Genomic DNA, 20,401 nt, shown 5'->3' on the forward strand with positions numbered 1-20,401 from the left:
TCATTCTCTAAGCAGAATTATTACTAATGTTTAGTGACTTTGGACATTTCAGCAATTTAATTCGCTAAAATTAGAAGAGAGTACAACGATCGATCATTAAGATAATCCGTTTAATATAATTTAATCATCGATCCCGCAGCGTAAAATGTATAGAGATGGGTAGAGGACGGCAGTTTTGTTAAATTCATTTATCAGTTCTGGTTAATTGCTACGTCAAGTTATTTTAAGAAAGTTTTCTTTACGATCTAGCGATAAAAATCGTTTTATGCTCCACGCTACAACTTATCTTCCAAATGCTTTAGCATCTCCCATGATCCAGATACATCTATAAATGCCACAATTTAATCACTTTTTATCACTTTCTAAATTTCGGAACGTTGGATTTTAAAATATTATACTTTAATTAATACCAAATGTGGCATTTTCAGAAGTGTATCCAGGCATGGTCATAAAATTACTTTTGTAGATAAATTTTAAAATATTTATAAAAGTAAATAAATAATAAATTTAGCATAACAATAAAAAAAATTCATTAATTATTACTTATCACAGACTTTCTTTACATATTTATTCTAAGTATTCGGTTAAGGAGTGGGTTTACGTTTCCCTTGCCTCCACGAATACACTATATGGCATTTTACAGCTTTTTAATCTACGTATAGAGACTAACCATTTCTAGACACGGACAAGTTTACGATATTTTTAACACCTTATCGATATTTATCAATCAATAATAATGCAAGTTTAGAAATTATGTGGTATTTTTTATTTTACCAAAGTTAGAAAAGTGATAAAAGAACCGCGTACAATATCGATTCTTTAGATGAGAAGAAGTCAAATGAGTTTTGAAGTTTTTCATTGATTTTCGATTGGTCGAAAAGAAAAAAAAAACACTAGTAAATTGATGGAAATTCTTATCAGAAAACATATTTTAAGTAGGCAAATGTTTGTAAGGAGAATATAGTTTAACTTTTTTATGGATAGGCCTATAACTTAACGTTGAAATTAATGTAACGAGGATTCTTTTTGGTCTGTTTCAAGCACGAAACTTTCGTCATCAGAACAAATTCAAATTAAATTATATTGAAAGCAAAAATTATCCAATTCCGATATTAGATAAAATTATTTTAAATCCATTCATCTGGGAAACCGAATTAACAAATTCAGACCTAAATCACTACAGTACACACCTCTGTACTACAATATATACATAGTACTGTGCATAGATCTGTTTCATTATTATTACACAAATGAATAAATTTAGCTGTGAGGAGTAAAAACATCAAAACTGAGTAAAAATCAATACTTTGCAGCTTACATAATATAAAATTACTCAAGGCTAATTTGTATATCTAACTAGATTTTTCCTTTATTTACATAATATATAAAAATGGCTTACAGACAAAGAATTCTTAAAATATTTATAAAAAATTGTTTACTAGTTTAATAACTATTTCTGAAAAAAAAAATACATTTACAATCTTTTATAATATTGTGAAGACTCAAATTATAAAGATAATTCAGAGTAATTAACAATAAATACAATTATAATCTCTCTAAATTGGCTTTCATTTCTTCTGATAAAGACACATTTATTCTTTTTTAACTTGATACAATTTATTTTAATAAAAGAGAAACTAGAAATTTCATTTTAAATAATTAATTTTAAATAATAATCTCTTGTAATGCAGTTATGTGCATGCAATTCGAATAGAAAATAATCATTAAGTATAAATCTATTGGTTAGACATTAAATAATTAACTAATTTACGGATGAATATTAAGCCGTAATTCATTATTATGTTTATATGATTAGTAAACATTTAAATTTATGAAAATTATTTATTGTAAACAGCAGATAAATTTTATGCACATTTTATTGACATTACTGATTATATAATATATTGTGTGTTATGTCACTTATAAGGGGCTAAAATTAAAAGTAATTAATCAACAACAAATCAATTAATTAATCATATTAATATTTTATGTTGAAATTATATTTGTTAACACTCAACATTCTCTACATTAAAATAATCAGCTCATAGGCATAAATTAAATGTGGATTATATTAATTTAAAAAATTGTTTATTTGAATTAAATAACCGAAATAAATATTATTTATTTACATTTCTATTCGAGTTTACTTAATATTAATTAAATTATAATTATTATTAATTTACGCTATCAGCGAAATTATTTATTTAATGTTAATTATAAAGACATAAATTACTCTCTAAATATGATTAATATTAAATACAAAGTAATTTAACTATTTTAAAAAAAAAATTGTAGTGGAAATGTATTTATTTTTAGCAATAATACATGATATCAACTTTAGCTTTTCTGTAGATTAAATGGGAAAAATATCTGATCCCTGGAAAATGTTATAAGGTGAAAGTTGACTCTTCATTCTCTATGATTAATGTTTACGTTTTAGTGAAACGAAAACTATTTGTAACATAAATCAATCGGGCAATTAAGCAGATCGAATAACAGTTATTATTCTTACATTATATATCTAGAAACTCGATAGTTTATCTTCAAAGATTTAACATATATCCAAGAAGTTTAATTCTATATCATACATAATAATTTATAACATATTTAATATATATATATATTAAAGATTAAAGTTTTAAGATAATTCTATATCGTTTGCTGGAGTCATAATTACTGAGAGGTTTATAAATCGGTCATTTAGAAAGAGATATAAGCTTAAAATATCATTCTTTTTTCTTTTTAGAGAAGGAATTTGTTAAAGAAGTTTTCAAAGCTTTGATAACATTCTGTTATTTCTTCTTTAAACATTTCTATATTTTGTTACGAATCTATTCAGTATGAATCTTTTTATAGAGAAAAGATAGATGATATCTGGAATTAAATCAATAACCTAGAGTGATTTTGAAAGCACGCGTGAAGAATTAATTATGTTATTGTCAATAGGACGTAATCGGGCATTTCTATAACAGGAAAAAAGAAAGAAGCTTCTACTGCTAAAGAGGTTTTCCTTTACAAAGAATTATCGATCGCTTCTTGTGAATTGCACAAAACGAATTTGTGGAGTTGTATTTATTAAAGGAAAGAAGAAATTCCTTTTGTAAATTTAATTCGGTGCCAGTGTTTGCTTTTAACACCATCAAAGCGCTAACGAAACGAGAAAAATCCATTTCGTAATAACAAACCAAACTAAACTAGATTTAGCGTATTAAAAACTTCCCTGCTGAATTGGTGAAAATTATTTAGCATTCTAATTAATCGAATTTAAATTTAACATCATATTTATATACTTCTTACTATGGCCAGCTGTGATTCCAGATAATTTCATAAAGTAATAGAATTTTTAAAGTAGGAGTTTTATAAAATGTGAATTGAATTAAATAAATTAAATTAACCTGAAAAATCAATAGCTGAGTAGGTCTTACAAGATATCTGAATAAATACGTTTTCTACGTTTTCTAATTATTCTTGTGTGATTTTTAATAGTATGACGTATTTTTTTAAACCCTTTCCGCCGTAAGAGCGAGGAACTAAGTGGGGACACTAAAAAGGTCTTTATAGTTATACTCATCATGAGTTTGGTCAGGCCCACAATGGGACAGTGAAGTGGTTAAGTCTTAAAATTTTACGACTTAAAATAAATTCGTAATTAAAGTTTGTAGAAAATCGTTAAAATTCACTTACCTTATAACAATCAGGAATGTTAACACCTTCCTTCTTTTCAGCAACGAAGCCCACTATGCCTTTTCCCCATGGTATACGAATTTCTTCTTTGTTGAACATGTCCTCAACTGTAGAATCACAAGAAACGTCAAAAAGTTGGCTTACCAAGTAACGATTTCCAGAATTCTTTTCGCCTTCGACCAAAAACAAGGAACATCTATCCCCTTTGGTTAAAATAATTATATTCTGCAGAATTTTGTGGCATAGACTTCTGACATCGAGATCGTTGCATATATCTTTTACGAGTTCAAAAATTAGCTCTTTCTCGTTCAGCGATTGAAGTTCTTGGCGGCTCTTTCGAGCGGGTCTGATACATGGAGTGACCAGACTTTCGCTACTAGAAGAATGACTTCCTAAAAATGTAGGTGTACCATCCACTGTGGTAAACATGGGTCTCAATAATCCGCCTCGATCGAATTCGTGCGAAGATATCTTTCTAACTGGAGTGGCACCTCCAGAACCCGTTCTGGATATAGGACTTATAGGCAAGGATTCGGATTCCAATGAAATTCCTTGAGGTATGGCGTGTGCTATCATCCAAGTATCCATCATCTGTCTGGTGGCTTTACGTATCATATAATCCTGAACGAAAGCAGGATGATCATCCAACCAGGCTTCCACCTTCTGAGCCTCTTCGTCTAGTTCTTGCGAGTCCATGTCAGAGTGTAAAGGAATGCCACGTGGTTGCCATACCGGCTGCCATGACGGTCGCCAAATCATCGAGTTCTCTCGATAACAATCTGAAGTATATGGCACAGAGAGACCTGCAAATTGAAAAATAACTGAATGACTATTGTTGACCCTTGGGAAATTTATGGATTAATTAAAATACAAAGAAAGACAAAATTATTCTTATAGTTTCACTAATTGAAGCCCTGATCTAACGAAGGAACAATGTCTTAAATATTCTGTTAATCTGATAATATAATAAAATATAGTTAATTTGATTATGAAAGAGCATACATCTACATAAATTTTCTTTTGCTGAAGTTAGAAAAATTGAAACAAAATATTTTATTAAATCGAAAAATGTAGTTTAATAAATAAATATCCTTATATCTTGCAGTTTGGTAAGATACATAAATTCGAATTTATTTCAATATCAGTCAAACATAAACCTTAGTTATATCTTCCATACGAAACATTTCATTTTTATTGATAAATAGCATATTTCATAACAGAAAATGTTATAAAATAAATTGAAAATAAAAAAATAGCATACAATTTTGCCCAAAACTCGAATTCTAAAACATTAAGAGATTAAAAACTTTGAAACAAATTGTATAAAAAAATTAAAATTCTATACATTTGTTTCCATTGTAAACAGTAAGTTAATAGAATGAAAGCTCATAATATTAACAGAATAAAAAATAAAATTTTCAACGATATAAGAATGGATAAATAGGGAAAAAATTCTCAAAAGCACTTTAAAATTATATTAAAAGTCTTTATACAAAATAAATGCAATTTAGATATTAAATTTAACAAAAATTTAATGTTCAATTATTGTCAAACATCCACTCTAAGAAAAAGTAAAACTTTCACTCTAACAAAAATTATGTTCTACTCCGAACACACAAAAAAAGATAAGAAAAACACTGTACAGGCCATTAACTATCTTTTTCGCTAGAAATGCAGCAATTATCTTTATCATTTAGTATTTAAAAAAACAAACAAAAACAAAATTAAATGTAAAAGTAAAAAAGAAGATAAATTTTCTGGTTAATTTATAACAATTAAATTGCACTGAGTTCTCTACATTAAAATAATCAGCTCATAGGCATAAATTAAATGTGGATTATATTAATTTAAAAAATTGTTTATTTGAATTAAATAACCGAAATAAATATTATTTATTTACATTTCTATTCGAGTTTACTTAATATTAATTAAATTATAATTATTATTAATTTACGCTATCAGCGAAATTATTTATTTAATGTTAATTATAAAGACATAAATTACTCTCTAAATATGATTAATATTAAATACAAAGTAATTTAACTATTTTAAAAAAAAAATTGTAGTGGAAATGTATTTATTTTTAGCAATAATACATGATATCAACTTTAGCTTTTCTGTAGATTAAATGGGAAAAATATCTGATCCCTGGAAAATGTTATAAGGTGAAAGTTGACTCTTCATTCTCTATGATTAATGTTTACGTTTTAGTGAAACGAAAACTATTTGTAACATAAATCAATCGGGCAATTAAGCAGATCGAATAACAGTTATTATTCTTACATTATATATCTAGAAACTCGATAGTTTATCTTCAAAGATTTAACATATATCCAAGAAGTTTAATTCTATATCATACATAATAATTTATAACATATTTAATATATATATATATTAAAGATTAAAGTTTTAAGATAATTCTATATCGTTTGCTGGAGTCATAATTACTGAGAGGTTTATAAATCGGTCATTTAGAAAGAGATATAAGCTTAAAATATCATTCTTTTTTCTTTTTAGAGAAGGAATTTGTTAAAGAAGTTTTCAAAGCTTTGATAACATTCTGTTATTTCTTCTTTAAACATTTCTATATTTTGTTACGAATCTATTCAGTATGAATCTTTTTATAGAGAAAAGATAGATGATATCTGGAATTAAATCAATAACCTAGAGTGATTTTGAAAGCACGCGTGAAGAATTAATTATGTTATTGTCAATAGGACGTAATCGGGCATTTCTATAACAGGAAAAAAGAAAGAAGCTTCTACTGCTAAAGAGGTTTTCCTTTACAAAGAATTATCGATCGCTTCTTGTGAATTGCACAAAACGAATTTGTGGAGTTGTATTTATTAAAGGAAAGAAGAAATTCCTTTTGTAAATTTAATTCGGTGCCAGTGTTTGCTTTTAACACCATCAAAGCGCTAACGAAACGAGAAAAATCCATTTCGTAATAACAAACCAAACTAAACTAGATTTAGCGTATTAAAAACTTCCCTGCTGAATTGGTGAAAATTATTTAGCATTCTAATTAATCGAATTTAAATTTAACATCATATTTATATACTTCTTACTATGGCCAGCTGTGATTCCAGATAATTTCATAAAGTAATAGAATTTTTAAAGTAGGAGTTTTATAAAATGTGAATTGAATTAAATAAATTAAATTAACCTGAAAAATCAATAGCTGAGTAGGTCTTACAAGATATCTGAATAAATACGTTTTCTACGTTTTCTAATTATTCTTGTGTGATTTTTAATAGTATGACGTATTTTTTTAAACCCTTTCCGCCGTAAGAGCGAGGAACTAAGTGGGGACACTAAAAAGGTCTTTATAGTTATACTCATCATGAGTTTGGTCAGGCCCACAATGGGACAGTGAAGTGGTTAAGTCTTAAAATTTTACGACTTAAAATAAATTCGTAATTAAAGTTTGTAGAAAATCGTTAAAATTCACTTACCTTATAACAATCAGGAATGTTAACACCTTCCTTCTTTTCAGCAACGAAGCCCACTATGCCTTTTCCCCATGGTATACGAATTTCTTCTTTGTTGAACATGTCCTCAACTGTAGAATCACAAGAAACGTCAAAAAGTTGGCTTACCAAGTAACGATTTCCAGAATTCTTTTCGCCTTCGACCAAAAACAAGGAACATCTATCCCCTTTGGTTAAAATAATTATATTCTGCAGAATTTTGTGGCATAGACTTCTGACATCGAGATCGTTGCATATATCTTTTACGAGTTCAAAAATTAGCTCTTTCTCGTTCAGCGATTGAAGTTCTTGGCGGCTCTTTCGAGCGGGTCTGATACATGGAGTGACCAGACTTTCGCTACTAGAAGAATGACTTCCTAAAAATGTAGGTGTACCATCCACTGTGGTAAACATGGGTCTCAATAATCCGCCTCGATCGAATTCGTGCGAAGATATCTTTCTAACTGGAGTGGCACCTCCAGAACCCGTTCTGGATATAGGACTTATAGGCAAGGATTCGGATTCCAATGAAATTCCTTGAGGTATGGCGTGTGCTATCATCCAAGTATCCATCATCTGTCTGGTGGCTTTGCGTATCATATAATCCTGAACGAAAGCAGGATGATCATCCAACCAGGCTTCCACCTTCTGAGCCTCTTCGTCTAGTTCTTGCGAGTCCATGTCAGAGTGTAAAGGAATGCCACGTGGTTGCCATACCGGCTGCCATGACGGTCGCCAAATCATCGAGTTCTCTCGATAACAATCTGAAGTATATGGCACAGAGAGACCTGCAAATTGAAAAATAACTGAATGACTATTGTTGACCCTTGGGAAATTTATGGATTAATTAAAATACAAAGAAAGACAAAATTATTCTTATAGTTTCACTAATTGAAGCCATGATCTAACGAAGGAACAATGTCTTAAATATTCTGTTAATCTGATAATATAATAAAATATAGTTAATTTGATTATGAAAGAGCATACATCTACATAAATTTTCTTTTGCTGAAGTTAGAAAAATTGAAACAAAATATTTTATTAAATCGAAAAATGTAGTTTAATAAATAAATATCCTTATATCTTGCAGTTTGGTAAGATACATAAATTCGAATTTATTTCAATATCAGTCAAACATAAACCTTAGTTATATCTTCCATACGAAACATTTCATTTTTATTGATAAATAGCATATTTCATAACAGAAAATGTTATAAAATAAATTGAAAATAAAAAAATAGCATACAATTTTGCCCAAAACTCGAATTCTAAAACATTAAGAGATTAAAAACTTTGAAACAAATTGTATAAAAAAATTAAAATTCTATACATTTGTTTCCATTGTAAACAGTAAGTTAATAGAATGAAAGCTCATAATATTAACAGAATAAAAAATAAAATTTTCAACGATATAAGAATGGATAAATAGGGAAAAAATTCTCAAAAGCACTTTAAAATTATATTAAAAGTCTTTATACAAAATAAATGCAATTTAGATATTAAATTTAACAAAAATTTAATGTTCAATTATTGTCAAACATCCACTCTAAGAAAAAGTAAAACTTTCACTCTAACAAAAATTATGTTCTACTCCGAACACACAAAAAAAGATAAGAAAAACACTGTACAGGCCATTAACTATCTTTTTCGCTAGAAATGCAGCAATTATCTTTATCATTTAGTATTTAAAAAAACAAACAAAAACAAAATTAAATGTAAAAGTAAAAAAGAAGATAAATTTTCTGGTTAATTTATAACAATTAAATTGCACTGAGGATTAATTTGGTATTTTTTTTCTTCTCAGCACAGTTTAATTCTATTTATTCGAAAATAAGAAACATGAACAGGCTGCATAAAACTTAATTTTGTTAATATTAAAATTTCATTAAGATAAAATCTGTTCAAATACTATTCACTTTCAGTCTCACGAATTGTAGTATCGAAGGCTCTAATCTTCTTTAAGCTATAATAGAGACTGCACGGACTTTCTTTAAGCTATTTGTCTGTCCCTTAGTGATAAACACTCGACTTAAAAGGCATGAAAAAAATATAGGGTAAGGTCACTTAAGAGTATTTTGTCTCTTTGTAAGGTTTTTAATGAAATTGTGTGTGGCAAAATCAGTAAGGAATGTTTTGAAAGGACTGGGAAATAAAAACTGTTTTAATGATATAAAAAAATAATCCCTCGATATGAGGACGAATATAAACGTCATGTTTTTTGTTTCCGTCCCTTCTCTATAAAAGATTATATATAGGCCTATATATATATAAGAGAGAGAGAGAGAGAGATAAAGGATAAGGGTTACATAAGAGTTCGAATTTTAATTTTATAGGTACTGGCATATTGATTGTTTGATTGGTGCTACACAAAGCTTGTGGAGGAGTTGCCTTTGCTTAAACTGTGAATTAATAGATTAAACCGTGTGCTTTTAATTGCCAAGTAAAATTTTCGACTTTCTTCCAAAATATTTCACACTTTAAAAATATGAGAAATCATTATTTCAAAGTGGAATTTGATGGTTTTGTTTGTTTGGTTGCAATTTCAAAAAATTGTAGACTTATAAATTTCCACTGTCGTCCGTCCGTTCATCTTTTCTTAATCTCGAGAACGGAGTAAGATAGATGTAAACCGAGACCAGATACGGAAAATTAATGGCACGAGGCCCCGATTATACGAACTACTAATGTAAACCGGAAATCACGTTATTTCAATTCAAAAATTTTCCCCTGAAAGGAGGAGTTAGATGACCGGCACGACCCGATTGCTAAAGGAAAAGTATAGGGATAAGCCACTACTAATTTGAGGTGGAGAGCATATATTTTAAATTTTAAAAAATTATTAAAAATTGTGTCGATGTCACAATAAATAATTGCTCGTTGATAGAAAGTTACTTTGTTAGTCAGGTTTTGGCAGGATTTGTTGGAGCATACGTCCATACAATGCAAAAGTGTCCGCACGTTTCTGCGATTGAAAATGAATAAAAGAAAACGAGTTTTAACATAATTTGATTAATATAAAATTTATTCTTTAAAGATTTATCAAATAAATTTTAGTAGGCATAGGATATTTTCCGTGTAATATAGATATTTCTCTAGAGAATATTTATAAAAACTCAAATTCGTTCTTATAGCTTATGCTTGAAAGTAACGAATTACTGAAAGTCCAGCATGACTTAAACTGAAGATTTATTTGAAACGGAAAAAAGGCTAAAGAGGATCATCTTATCTAAAGAGATAAACTGAAAAGATCATTGAAGAGCAGCAAATAAACATCGCCATAACCATTTCTTTTCTCTAAAATCTTACAGTTCATTTTTTATCGTCAGCTTGGCTTGTTATTCCATTCTCAGTATTCTGTGAAACAATACTATTTTTTAAAATAAATTGAAATAAAATAACTTTATTTTGATCTGTAATCTTTTGTGTCACATTTACATTAAGAATATCCTAATTTTTCAAATTACAAAACATTCTTACAGGATAAGTTTTTATATTTCATATGAAATTATCATGTTTTTAAACGATACTGCTATAAAAATCCATTAAATTTTGAAACCGTGAGTTATTTATTGTATATTTGAATACACTCGTCTCTCTTTTTAATCACCCAATTTATACTTGCAAAGAATAGGCGATAAAATTGAAAATAAAATCAAAAAAAGTAAGTAATTTATAGTGTAAACAAGCTAGTTTAATGCTTTAATTTCAATTTGTTACTTCTTACATATTCATTAGTTACTCTTAGTATTAGGAGAAACAAATACTGTATACGCAGTGGTGTAACTAAAATTTTGCTCTGAGGCNGTTTTAAAATATTATGAGACAATAATATAACGTTAGCAGGCTGTACTTTAACGTATGAGTATTAACAAGTGAACACCTGTTAATGTTCTGTTAAACGTTAAAACACGATTCCCTTATTAAAACGCAGAGAATTCTGTAATGGGATTAAAATGAAGTGATTTTTCCAAAATAAAATGACCGTTTACGAAGAAAAAAAAATGAGCGAAATAGCAATTAAATATACAAAAAAAAACGTAATTATCATTTACGTTTCTGTTGAAATTATCAGCTGTGGCAAATTAGTAATCGTTAGACAATGTAATTTCAATTACATACACTTTCCAATTAAATCTATTTTCATATAAAATTATGTTAATTTGATACTGTATCCTCCACCTAATTTCATTCGTCTTTTGGTATAAATATAATTCATATTTATCATCATTTATTCTTTTATACTCTCCTTGATTTTCTTCCTACCCTTAAGTTATTAAATTTAAAGAGAGATCTACAATTTCTATCGCTTCATCTACCCTCTCTCAGCAACCCAAATATGAAGTGGGAGAAGAGGTAATCTCTCATTTTACATTATAATTATAGAGAAGTGAATAAGTATTAATATCTAATTACCTACATATTACTAAGCGTAAATGGAATAAAGTATAAATAAGATTATATATTTATAACTTTTATGGACTTCACCCTTCTCTATACAATACATGGATACGCTTCCCTCGAGTTATAGTGCGAAGTTAATAATTAAATGACATTTTGACGTGTCATTTTTACAAGTTATGAAAATTTTATCGATATTTACGATAATTCAGATAATGATTTTATCAGTTTATGTATTTTAAACCACAAATAACCGGCGCAAAACTCTAAAATTACACGGACTTTTATTTAATTAATAAAATAAACTTTTTTTACTTTAAATTATTAAAAATAAAGATACTTTACACTTTTTAAAACGATTGTAGCGGCTTCTTCTCATAGTGTTTTCAGTTTTAATGGCTACAACTTACTAATTTATCGATGGTAAACACTTAAAAATGCTATCTAAAAAATGCAATCTCCAACAGAATCGTTCATAAGAATAATAAGAAAAAAAAAGGTACTGATAATATAAGTGGAGTAACTTCTAAGAATCCTTACTTTCTGCTTTATATTATGAATAAAAAGCATTAAATACTTTAATTATTTTCATTTCAGGAAAAATAAAATCACAATTATTATATAAATAAATTACCTTTAATTTAAATCGAAATTTTTCCTTNCCACAAATAACCGGCGCAAAACTCTAAAATTACACGGACTTTTATTTAATTAATAAAATAAACTATTTTTACTTTCTCTGTGTTATAACACGTGAAAGTATTGTAATTATGTCAAATTTGACCTTCCGGGTTTTTATCAAATCTCGACGTTTCGAAACCCCTGAACCCAAAAACGTCAAAACCCCCCCCGAGAAAAAATTCCCGGGAATGTACTGTTTGTACTATACAGTACGTATGTATGAGTTGGAGTGTATTTCGTTTAATCTCTCAAGACGGGGTCTTAATATCAAGATTAAGAAACGAAATTTGGCGTGGTAACTTGTATATGAGGGACATTGAGGCATTAAATTTCGGAATACGGAACTCGAGGCAGGTGGGGAGATAGAGGGGGTAATGTTTCTTAATGGGATTGGACAATGGAAGTTTTACTCGTTATTTGGCATTTACAATATTTTTAAAAACTCTTCTCTATCCTCAAAATTAAGCTTTATTTACCTTTTATTTTTATAACTAATAATATAAAAGTTATTTTTAATAACATCTCATTACAGATGGTGCCCCACACATTTTATTTTTGAGCTAGTGGCATAGTGTTTTTTTTATACTTAAAAATCTCAATTAAAAAATATTTATCATAATTCAACAAAATTACTTCTTTTAAGTTTTTATAATTGATAATTTTCATTTATACTAGGATGTAAAATTTAATTAAGTAGAGTTCTTAATGGTTCCCTTAACCTCCTGTTCGAGTGCCAGGAAGGTCGAGCAAGAACCCTTGCTGATTTTTTTCGTTACTGAATAACTATTTTACTTTTATTGATTTAAATAATTTTAATATCAACATAAAAAACTACGAAAACAAAAAAAAATGTTTTACTCTTTCTGCCCTGTGGGTATTAAGAGGGCCTCTTTTAGCGAGCCCATTTGGGTTCGGCCAGGCGCACAATGGGGCGGTCGGGTGGTGAAGGAGGTGTTTTCGTAGTTATAAAGTATAGACCAGAACTACGGTGACGCGAAATGGTTCCAATGAAGTATCGTAATTAATTAACAACTTTCTTGGCGGCCCGTAGAGAAAAAAACTATTGCTTCAAGGCTAAAGGCTCAGTCTCCAAAAACCTTGAAAATAAAGTTGCGCACTTGGCATCGTACCTAATTAGTATCCTTTATCGATGCCGTCCAATAACTAATGTGAAAATGCGTCTGTAATACAGTGTTTAATAAAGATAAGGACACTCGGTTAATTTTGACACACTAGATTAATTTTGCTTAAGAAATGAGTTTCTTGAAGTGTTCAATAATTTTACGATCATTTTATTAATTAGGGACAAAAAAATATTTCCGAGGTTATTTATGAATGCTAATAACCAGAACGCCCTCCTTTGAGATTACTTTGTAAATTCTGTTCATCATCGACTCGATCAACTTTTGAAGAAATCCACGAGGAATTTCTTACCTTTTCTCAATGATTGCAGTCTTAAGGTTTGTAGTGTTATCATATATCATATTGCTTTGAATTTTCGTAGACTGACCTGACCAGAGGTCCCCAGACATTCTCCACGGGGTTCAAATTCGGTGACATGACTGGCCAATCCATGACTCGAACCCCATTGGCAAGGAACCATTCCCAGGTATGTTGGCAGTATGGATAGAAGCGTTATCTTGCTGGAAACGCCATCGACGACTCTCCAATCTTTCTCCAAAAGAAAGTAGAAGCATTTCTACTTGCTAGATGTATTCTTTAGCATTCTGCTTTCCTTCAAGAAAGGCAATTTTGTTTTCTTTCGCTCTCCAAAAGGCAGCTCAAACCATCACGGAACTCCCACTCATTTGTCGTTTGGAATAAATTTCCCTCTCCTTTCTTAAATTGTGCCAGTAGTATTGGCAACCGTCTGGTCCATCTAAATTAAACTTTTTATCATCCGACCACACTACATTCATTCACTGTTCCATCCAGGTTATGTGATTTCTGACCCAAGTCAGCCTGATAGTCTTGTGCCTGTCTGTGATTCCGACTTTCTTTTGGCGTATTTGAGATGATCGACAGCATGAACTACAGTAATATTTCTTGAGATAACTCGTTCAATTCGTAATTTCTCTTAAAATTGCTCATTTCGTATGAGAAGTTAAGTTTTGCGGTAAGAGAATTCCTAATCACGCAAATCGTGCCTCCTGCTTTTTTTAGCGATAAATCTTATTTACTCACCAGCTTCACTTAAAACACTTATTTTACTCTTTTCAAACGCTTAAAGTATCTTGCCCTTGCCTATTTTGCCACAGCAACTATAACAGATATCGGTAGTTATGACTTGATTTCATAGATATCCAGTTATATATTTTTTAACTTAATTTTTATATTTACGAACAAATAATAAATAATAATCTGCGCTCTCCAGAAAAATGCAAATGCAGAGCACTCTCAACCGTACATAATGATAAATATATAGTTGAAAATTTCCTCCAGTTTATATAATTTTAAAATTTATCACGTTTAAAATATATATTTTTTAACTTAATTATCATATTTACGAACAAATAATAAATAATAATCTGCGCTCTCCAGAAAAATGCAAATGCAGAGCACTCTCAACCGTAAAGATCAGCACAGTACATCGGATAACTAGGATAAATTATTCTCAGTTGTAAGAAGAAATCGTTAAAAAAATTTTATTGTCGTCGTTTTTATCATCTGTTCTGACCTTTATAATAAATAAACTGCTCCGTGTTTAATATTTTATAGTCTGAAATACAGACAATATTGATTTTTGTAAATGTGCAGTATTCATAATTTCAGTAAATGTTGTGAAAATAATTTTAATTTAATTTAAATTTTTCTGATAAATAATTTCTCTTACAGTAATTATTAATTTTCTAATCAATGATTTTTTTAAAAACATAAAATCAATAATTTACATTAACATATATAAAATTGTAATTAGTACTAAAACTGAAATCATTAATTTTTATTTATTAATTAATAAANTCGCCCCCTCAACATGGAAAAACGCCCACATGGGGGCGATATCGCCCCCGTTGAGAAACACTGATTTAGAGTGTGCTACATCGAGGTTTGCCTACAGCCCTACACGTTAAACCTAGTGGAACGAATATTGTCGAACCTCCGATAACGACACCTCTAAACACGGTCATTTTTTATGCTCTTGTTTAGAGATTTGACTATATTATATGCTTGCAGGTTTAATTTATAAATCATCCAAATGAAAATATTTGTTAATAAAGAAATGAAATTATTAGAACGTCACAAAAAAAAATTCATAAAAATTTCACTCTTGTCAAGACAATTATTCCAGAAATTAATAGCAAATATTTAATCAAAGAGCGAAGTTACATAAAAAAATATATTTTTTTTTAATAAATAACGAAAAAAAATCAATTAAATTTGATAAATTTTTAATTTTATTAATAGATTTAATCGAATTTATACAGTAGCTAACATAAACGTATAGATAGATGAAGACGTAAAAGAAAAATGCATTGAGAACAAGGAAATTTTTCAGAGTGGAAGAAATAAGACTTGGGAGAGTTGCAAAGCGGATAACAAATCTATGTTATGCATTATAGAAGTCATATCCCGAGAAATAAATCATTTTCTTCTGATAAACTATCAAGCGTGGAGAAGATTGGACAGATAAAAAATCGAGTGAAATAACGCTTTATTATTTATTGGAAATAAAAATTTTAATTTTTTTTCCTCGTGATTCTATTTTTCTATATACGTTAAATATACTAAATAATTTACTAATTTTAATATTTTAATAATAATTTACTAATTAACTTTTAAATATATAATTTACTATAAACTACATAATGATGCAGTACATAATAATATTTACATATGTCAGTAATTTAGTTAGGAATATTTCTATAATAATTTAACTTAAAGCTATTAATTGCTTATCACTATTTAGCCTGTCGTGAAGAATTTTGTACAGCTTATTATATAACAACTTTTAATCCAGATAGGGCCATCTGACAGGGCTCCGGATGCACAAAGATCTAAAAAATTTAGCGTTTTAAGTGTAAACTTTTTATTAGTAGTAAAACATGGCCATCGAAGAGAGATGGGACTCCACATTTGTGAGTAATCTCATTTCTCTCAAAACCTGATAAAAATTCAGTTAAATTTCTTCCGTTATTTAGATAATTTGACATCAAAGCAAGCTTGTTAACTGATGAATTTTTATACATTCAGAGTACATAGTCCATTTTCTGAGCTGCATAAACTACATTTAACATATACCGTTTACAGTTTATGCTACGTAACATATGCCTAAACGAACCTATTTGGAATTCTACGTATAAATACATTTTTTAAATCGTAATTTAAGAAATATCAAATATGTTATTTGACCTAAGTTATGATGATGATAAAATACAATCTTTACGACGTAGTAGTCTGCAAGAATGTCAAAAGTTATATATTTAACATGACAAATAAATAATCTGTAACATTGTACATATTTTTCTATTCTAAATGTGTCCATATATATTGAGAAAATGTATATATATTTGTAGAGTAACAAGCAATCTACAAGTGAAGGAAACAATGTAAAAACTGTATAGGACACTTATTTATTATTATTTAAAATAATAATATAATAAATGACATGTTTTTCTAAAAATAAAAATAGAAATAAATGAATCTGTAATTTGTAATGTTTATAAAATAACTTTTCCTGTAGCGAACAGTCACCATTCGATTCTGCTGCAAGAAGCGATTTTGACAACGTTACTGCTGAATTATTCCATATTTTTTTTTATGCGTAAGTTCATTTCGAAACATAATTTGTACACGATTATACATTAAAATTAGAATGTTTGCGAAATTAAAGGTACTGAGAAGGTGCAGGAAAGTACAGTACACGTTTTACCCAACGAAACGAAATCATATCGAAGCAGTAGCTTAACAAGTAGAACTCGTTTTTGCTCTTAAAAATCACGTGATAATCGAGTAAAGTTTCCTATAGAATAATCGGTAAAAAGAAGGAAAAACAGTGTCGAGAATCATTCGTCTCGACAGTTGTTTATTTCGATGTTTACACAAAGGAAATAATCAAGTGACAGGACCACATGTTTCGGCTGACAGGGAGATGTTTTATTTCACGTAAATGTTTAAAGTTAAGGTTAAAGAAAAAAAAAATCAGGGCTTTAATCAGTGAGCTTGCTTAATCAGAGTTCTTTTCAACATAAAAATATGTAAAAATCCCCCCCTTTTTTTTTTCTTTCTTTCATATTTCGTGCTTAACATCTGGTTGTTACTCATGTGTTATATTTGTCTACTAGTTACTAATGTTAAATATATTTATGTCACAGGACCATCATGTTTTTAACTAAAAAAAATCTGTACAACTCATAATAGGTAAATTATTATATAAGCGTTTTTGTTTTAATTAAAGCGGATAAATTTAATAAAAAACTTATTTAAATAAAATTATAAAAGTTTATATACTTATGTAAATATTTGTTCTCTCTCATGCAATTCGAATAATAGATTTAAAAAAAAAAATCATTACACAATTATTTTAAACATTTTAAAATTAATATTTAAATATAAATTCGGAATCCATTTTATTTGTATAAAAATATATATTTTAATTTAAACATTCTCCATTTAAAAATCTCGAACTTATACAAGAGGGGGGAAAAAATCAGTAAAAATAAAAAGATTATTTACCTGAGTGGCATTGTTGCGTGTAAGATAATTTATCAGTAACCTTTGGATATCATTTTCATAGTAAACCTTGGCCTGAAAAACATTTAAAACCTTTCGAACGATTGTTATGCCAGCTACTTCCAACGCTAACTGGCTGCAGCGCGAAGGTGAGGTCTATATAAGTTGTGTCTACACACCACGTGAATCTCCTCGGTTGGAATGACGTCAATGGACAGGCTGGTGAATGGACGTGCGTATTTATGTTTCGCTATTGTTTATCAAAACTAGCGATATAAAAAAAAAAAAAACAATTGCGGTTTTTAAATGGTAAATTTCTTTACAATATTGACCTTACGAGATAGACGATGAGATTTGTCGTAAATGTCACGGTATAAGGTCTATATTAATTATATTTTTATGATATTTTTCGGGAGTAAATGAGTAGAGTGAGCAAAAACTATTTTCCTTTAATACTTTTATTAAATAATTAATTAAATTTTTTTATTTATACAGAAATATCGACAATTTTAGTATGAGAAAGTATCGCTCTGAGATGCGACTCTCTAACAAGAATTTTTTTTAAAAAAATCCCAATATTTTGAAAAATTATAGAAAATTTATCATTCTCTAAATGATGAGCTGCTTATTTTATCGATTCCAAGCTCAAAATTTTAAGATTTAAGGTTCAAAAATACATTTTTTTTATTGTCTAAACGAGAAATTAATCGCGTAATAAACCCGCTTATAACTAAAAATCAGCTAGAAAAATTAAATTTATTTATTTCTGCTGTTGCTCTAAATTTCAAGAGGATAATAAAAAGGCAAATTTACTTTAAAAAAAATCGCTTTATAAATAAATTTTATTTAAATCTATTTAGAAGATCGCGCGATATAATCGCTAGTTCTAAGCGACTATCGCGTATCGCCGGCATTAAATATATTAAATACATCTGGTAAAGCTTCTTATTATAAACAATTTTCACATCGATCAAGTTTGTTTATTATTCAGTAAATTGCGCCATGTTACAACGCAACCGTCGATCTACGTAAGCTTCGAATTTGTCACTTATAAATGTTTTACTAATCGCCGTGTCAATTCCGGTGCAATTTATAATAATATTATTAATATNATTATGAAAATAATTAAATTTTATTCCTAATAATGTTTATTTAAAAATAATAATATAATTTATATGAAATAATTTATAATTTCTGATAAATCAATGACTTTGAAGCTGATAAATTTTTTGGATGCTTCGGGATGAAGTAATTCCAGAAAAAAAAAAACATTAAACATTTTACTAATAATTAACTCAATTAAATTTAATTAATTAATAGTTAAAAGTAAATTTTGGGAAATAAAATTTTTTTAAAGTTTTCAAATTAAATTAGTTTTTAAAAGTGATTTTCCATAATTTGAAGCCGACATGAATAGAGAAAAAAATAAGTTAAATTGTTTTTGTAGAGATAAAACTCGAAATTTCGATTAAAATATATTTTAAAAGTAACCCGAAAAAGGAATTGAATAGTTTTGGAGTGATATCAACATTATCTTCTTTTCTTTACGAGTCTTTATGCCCGATTATATCTGCATCTGCCTGCTATAATGCCTACAGAAACCAGTTTTAATGTATTCGCTTGATTGATATATGGCTTAACGAAGAAACACGAATTTGATGATAAAAATTCGTGTTTCACGCAATCATTTTAATTATTATCCAACGCCGGAAACGGAAATGGGCTTTTTTTTTTTTCGTTTAATCAACAGCATCCGTAATGAGTCTTGGACCTCGTATTATATGAAGAATGCGGTGTGGAAATCGTATCGAATTTTATAATGATCAACTTTCAGTTTTGAATTTTAATTAATGCTTATCGCATCGGTGTTACACGATAGAGTAAAAATGTGTCGTATTCTCGGGAGAGACCGGGTTCGATTACTCAAGGTTAATTATTCTTTCTACTATTGGTTTATTTAAGAGTTTCAGATAGGGAAAGGTTTTACTGAATCAAAAAGTTTACATAATATCCATTGTCGTGTAAAAAAAATCGACAAAAAGTAAGTAGACATTAAGAATTAAGAGAGTAAAAAAAAAATATATATATATATATATTTTATTATTTGATAGATACGGACAACACGTGGGCGATCTGCCAAGGGGGATGCCTTCCGGGAGAACTTCCTATGGGAAACTGGCTCCTATTTAGGTGTTATACACGTGAATAAAACCCGGAAAACTTCGTTCGTGAGGTGTGAACGACAGAGGTTTTATCCGTTCGGCCACTGGTAGGCGAAATATTTTATTGAAACATGATTTTGAATTTTAAATCAATTAGTAAACGTCATAACAGTTGTAAACTGCCTTAGGAAATATTTACAGAAATTAAATTTAATAATATAAACACTGCATCTAACACAGTACATATAATCATAGTACACATGATCACCTTAAACAGGTGATTACACACTAGTATATATATATACTATCTAAATATTGTGGTGTCTATATCAAATT

At 28.7% G+C, this 20,401-nt stretch overlaps 1 protein-coding gene across 1 annotated transcript in view; it reads right to left on the minus strand.

The window, feature by feature from the left end:
* Positions 1-20,401, minus strand: part of LOC111633031 (dual 3',5'-cyclic-AMP and -GMP phosphodiesterase 11-like) — a 78,013-nt gene that overhangs the window by 55,233 nt on the left and 2,379 nt on the right. Inside the window, exons 2-3 of the mRNA XM_023377556.1 lie at positions 7,517-7,942; positions 3,685-4,100 (exon numbers count right to left, since the gene is read on the minus strand). Of these exons, the coding sequence (XP_023233324.1) occupies positions 3,685-4,100; positions 7,517-7,942 (842 nt within the window). The remainder of the gene's footprint in view (positions 1-3,684; positions 4,101-7,516; positions 7,943-20,401) is intronic.

Source organism: Centruroides sculpturatus, unplaced genomic scaffold, assembly GCF_000671375.1.
Source record: "Centruroides sculpturatus isolate CEXI.00-Female unplaced genomic scaffold, Cexi_2.0 scaffold764, whole genome shotgun sequence".
Taxonomy (NCBI): Eukaryota; Metazoa; Arthropoda; class Arachnida; order Scorpiones; family Buthidae; genus Centruroides; species Centruroides sculpturatus.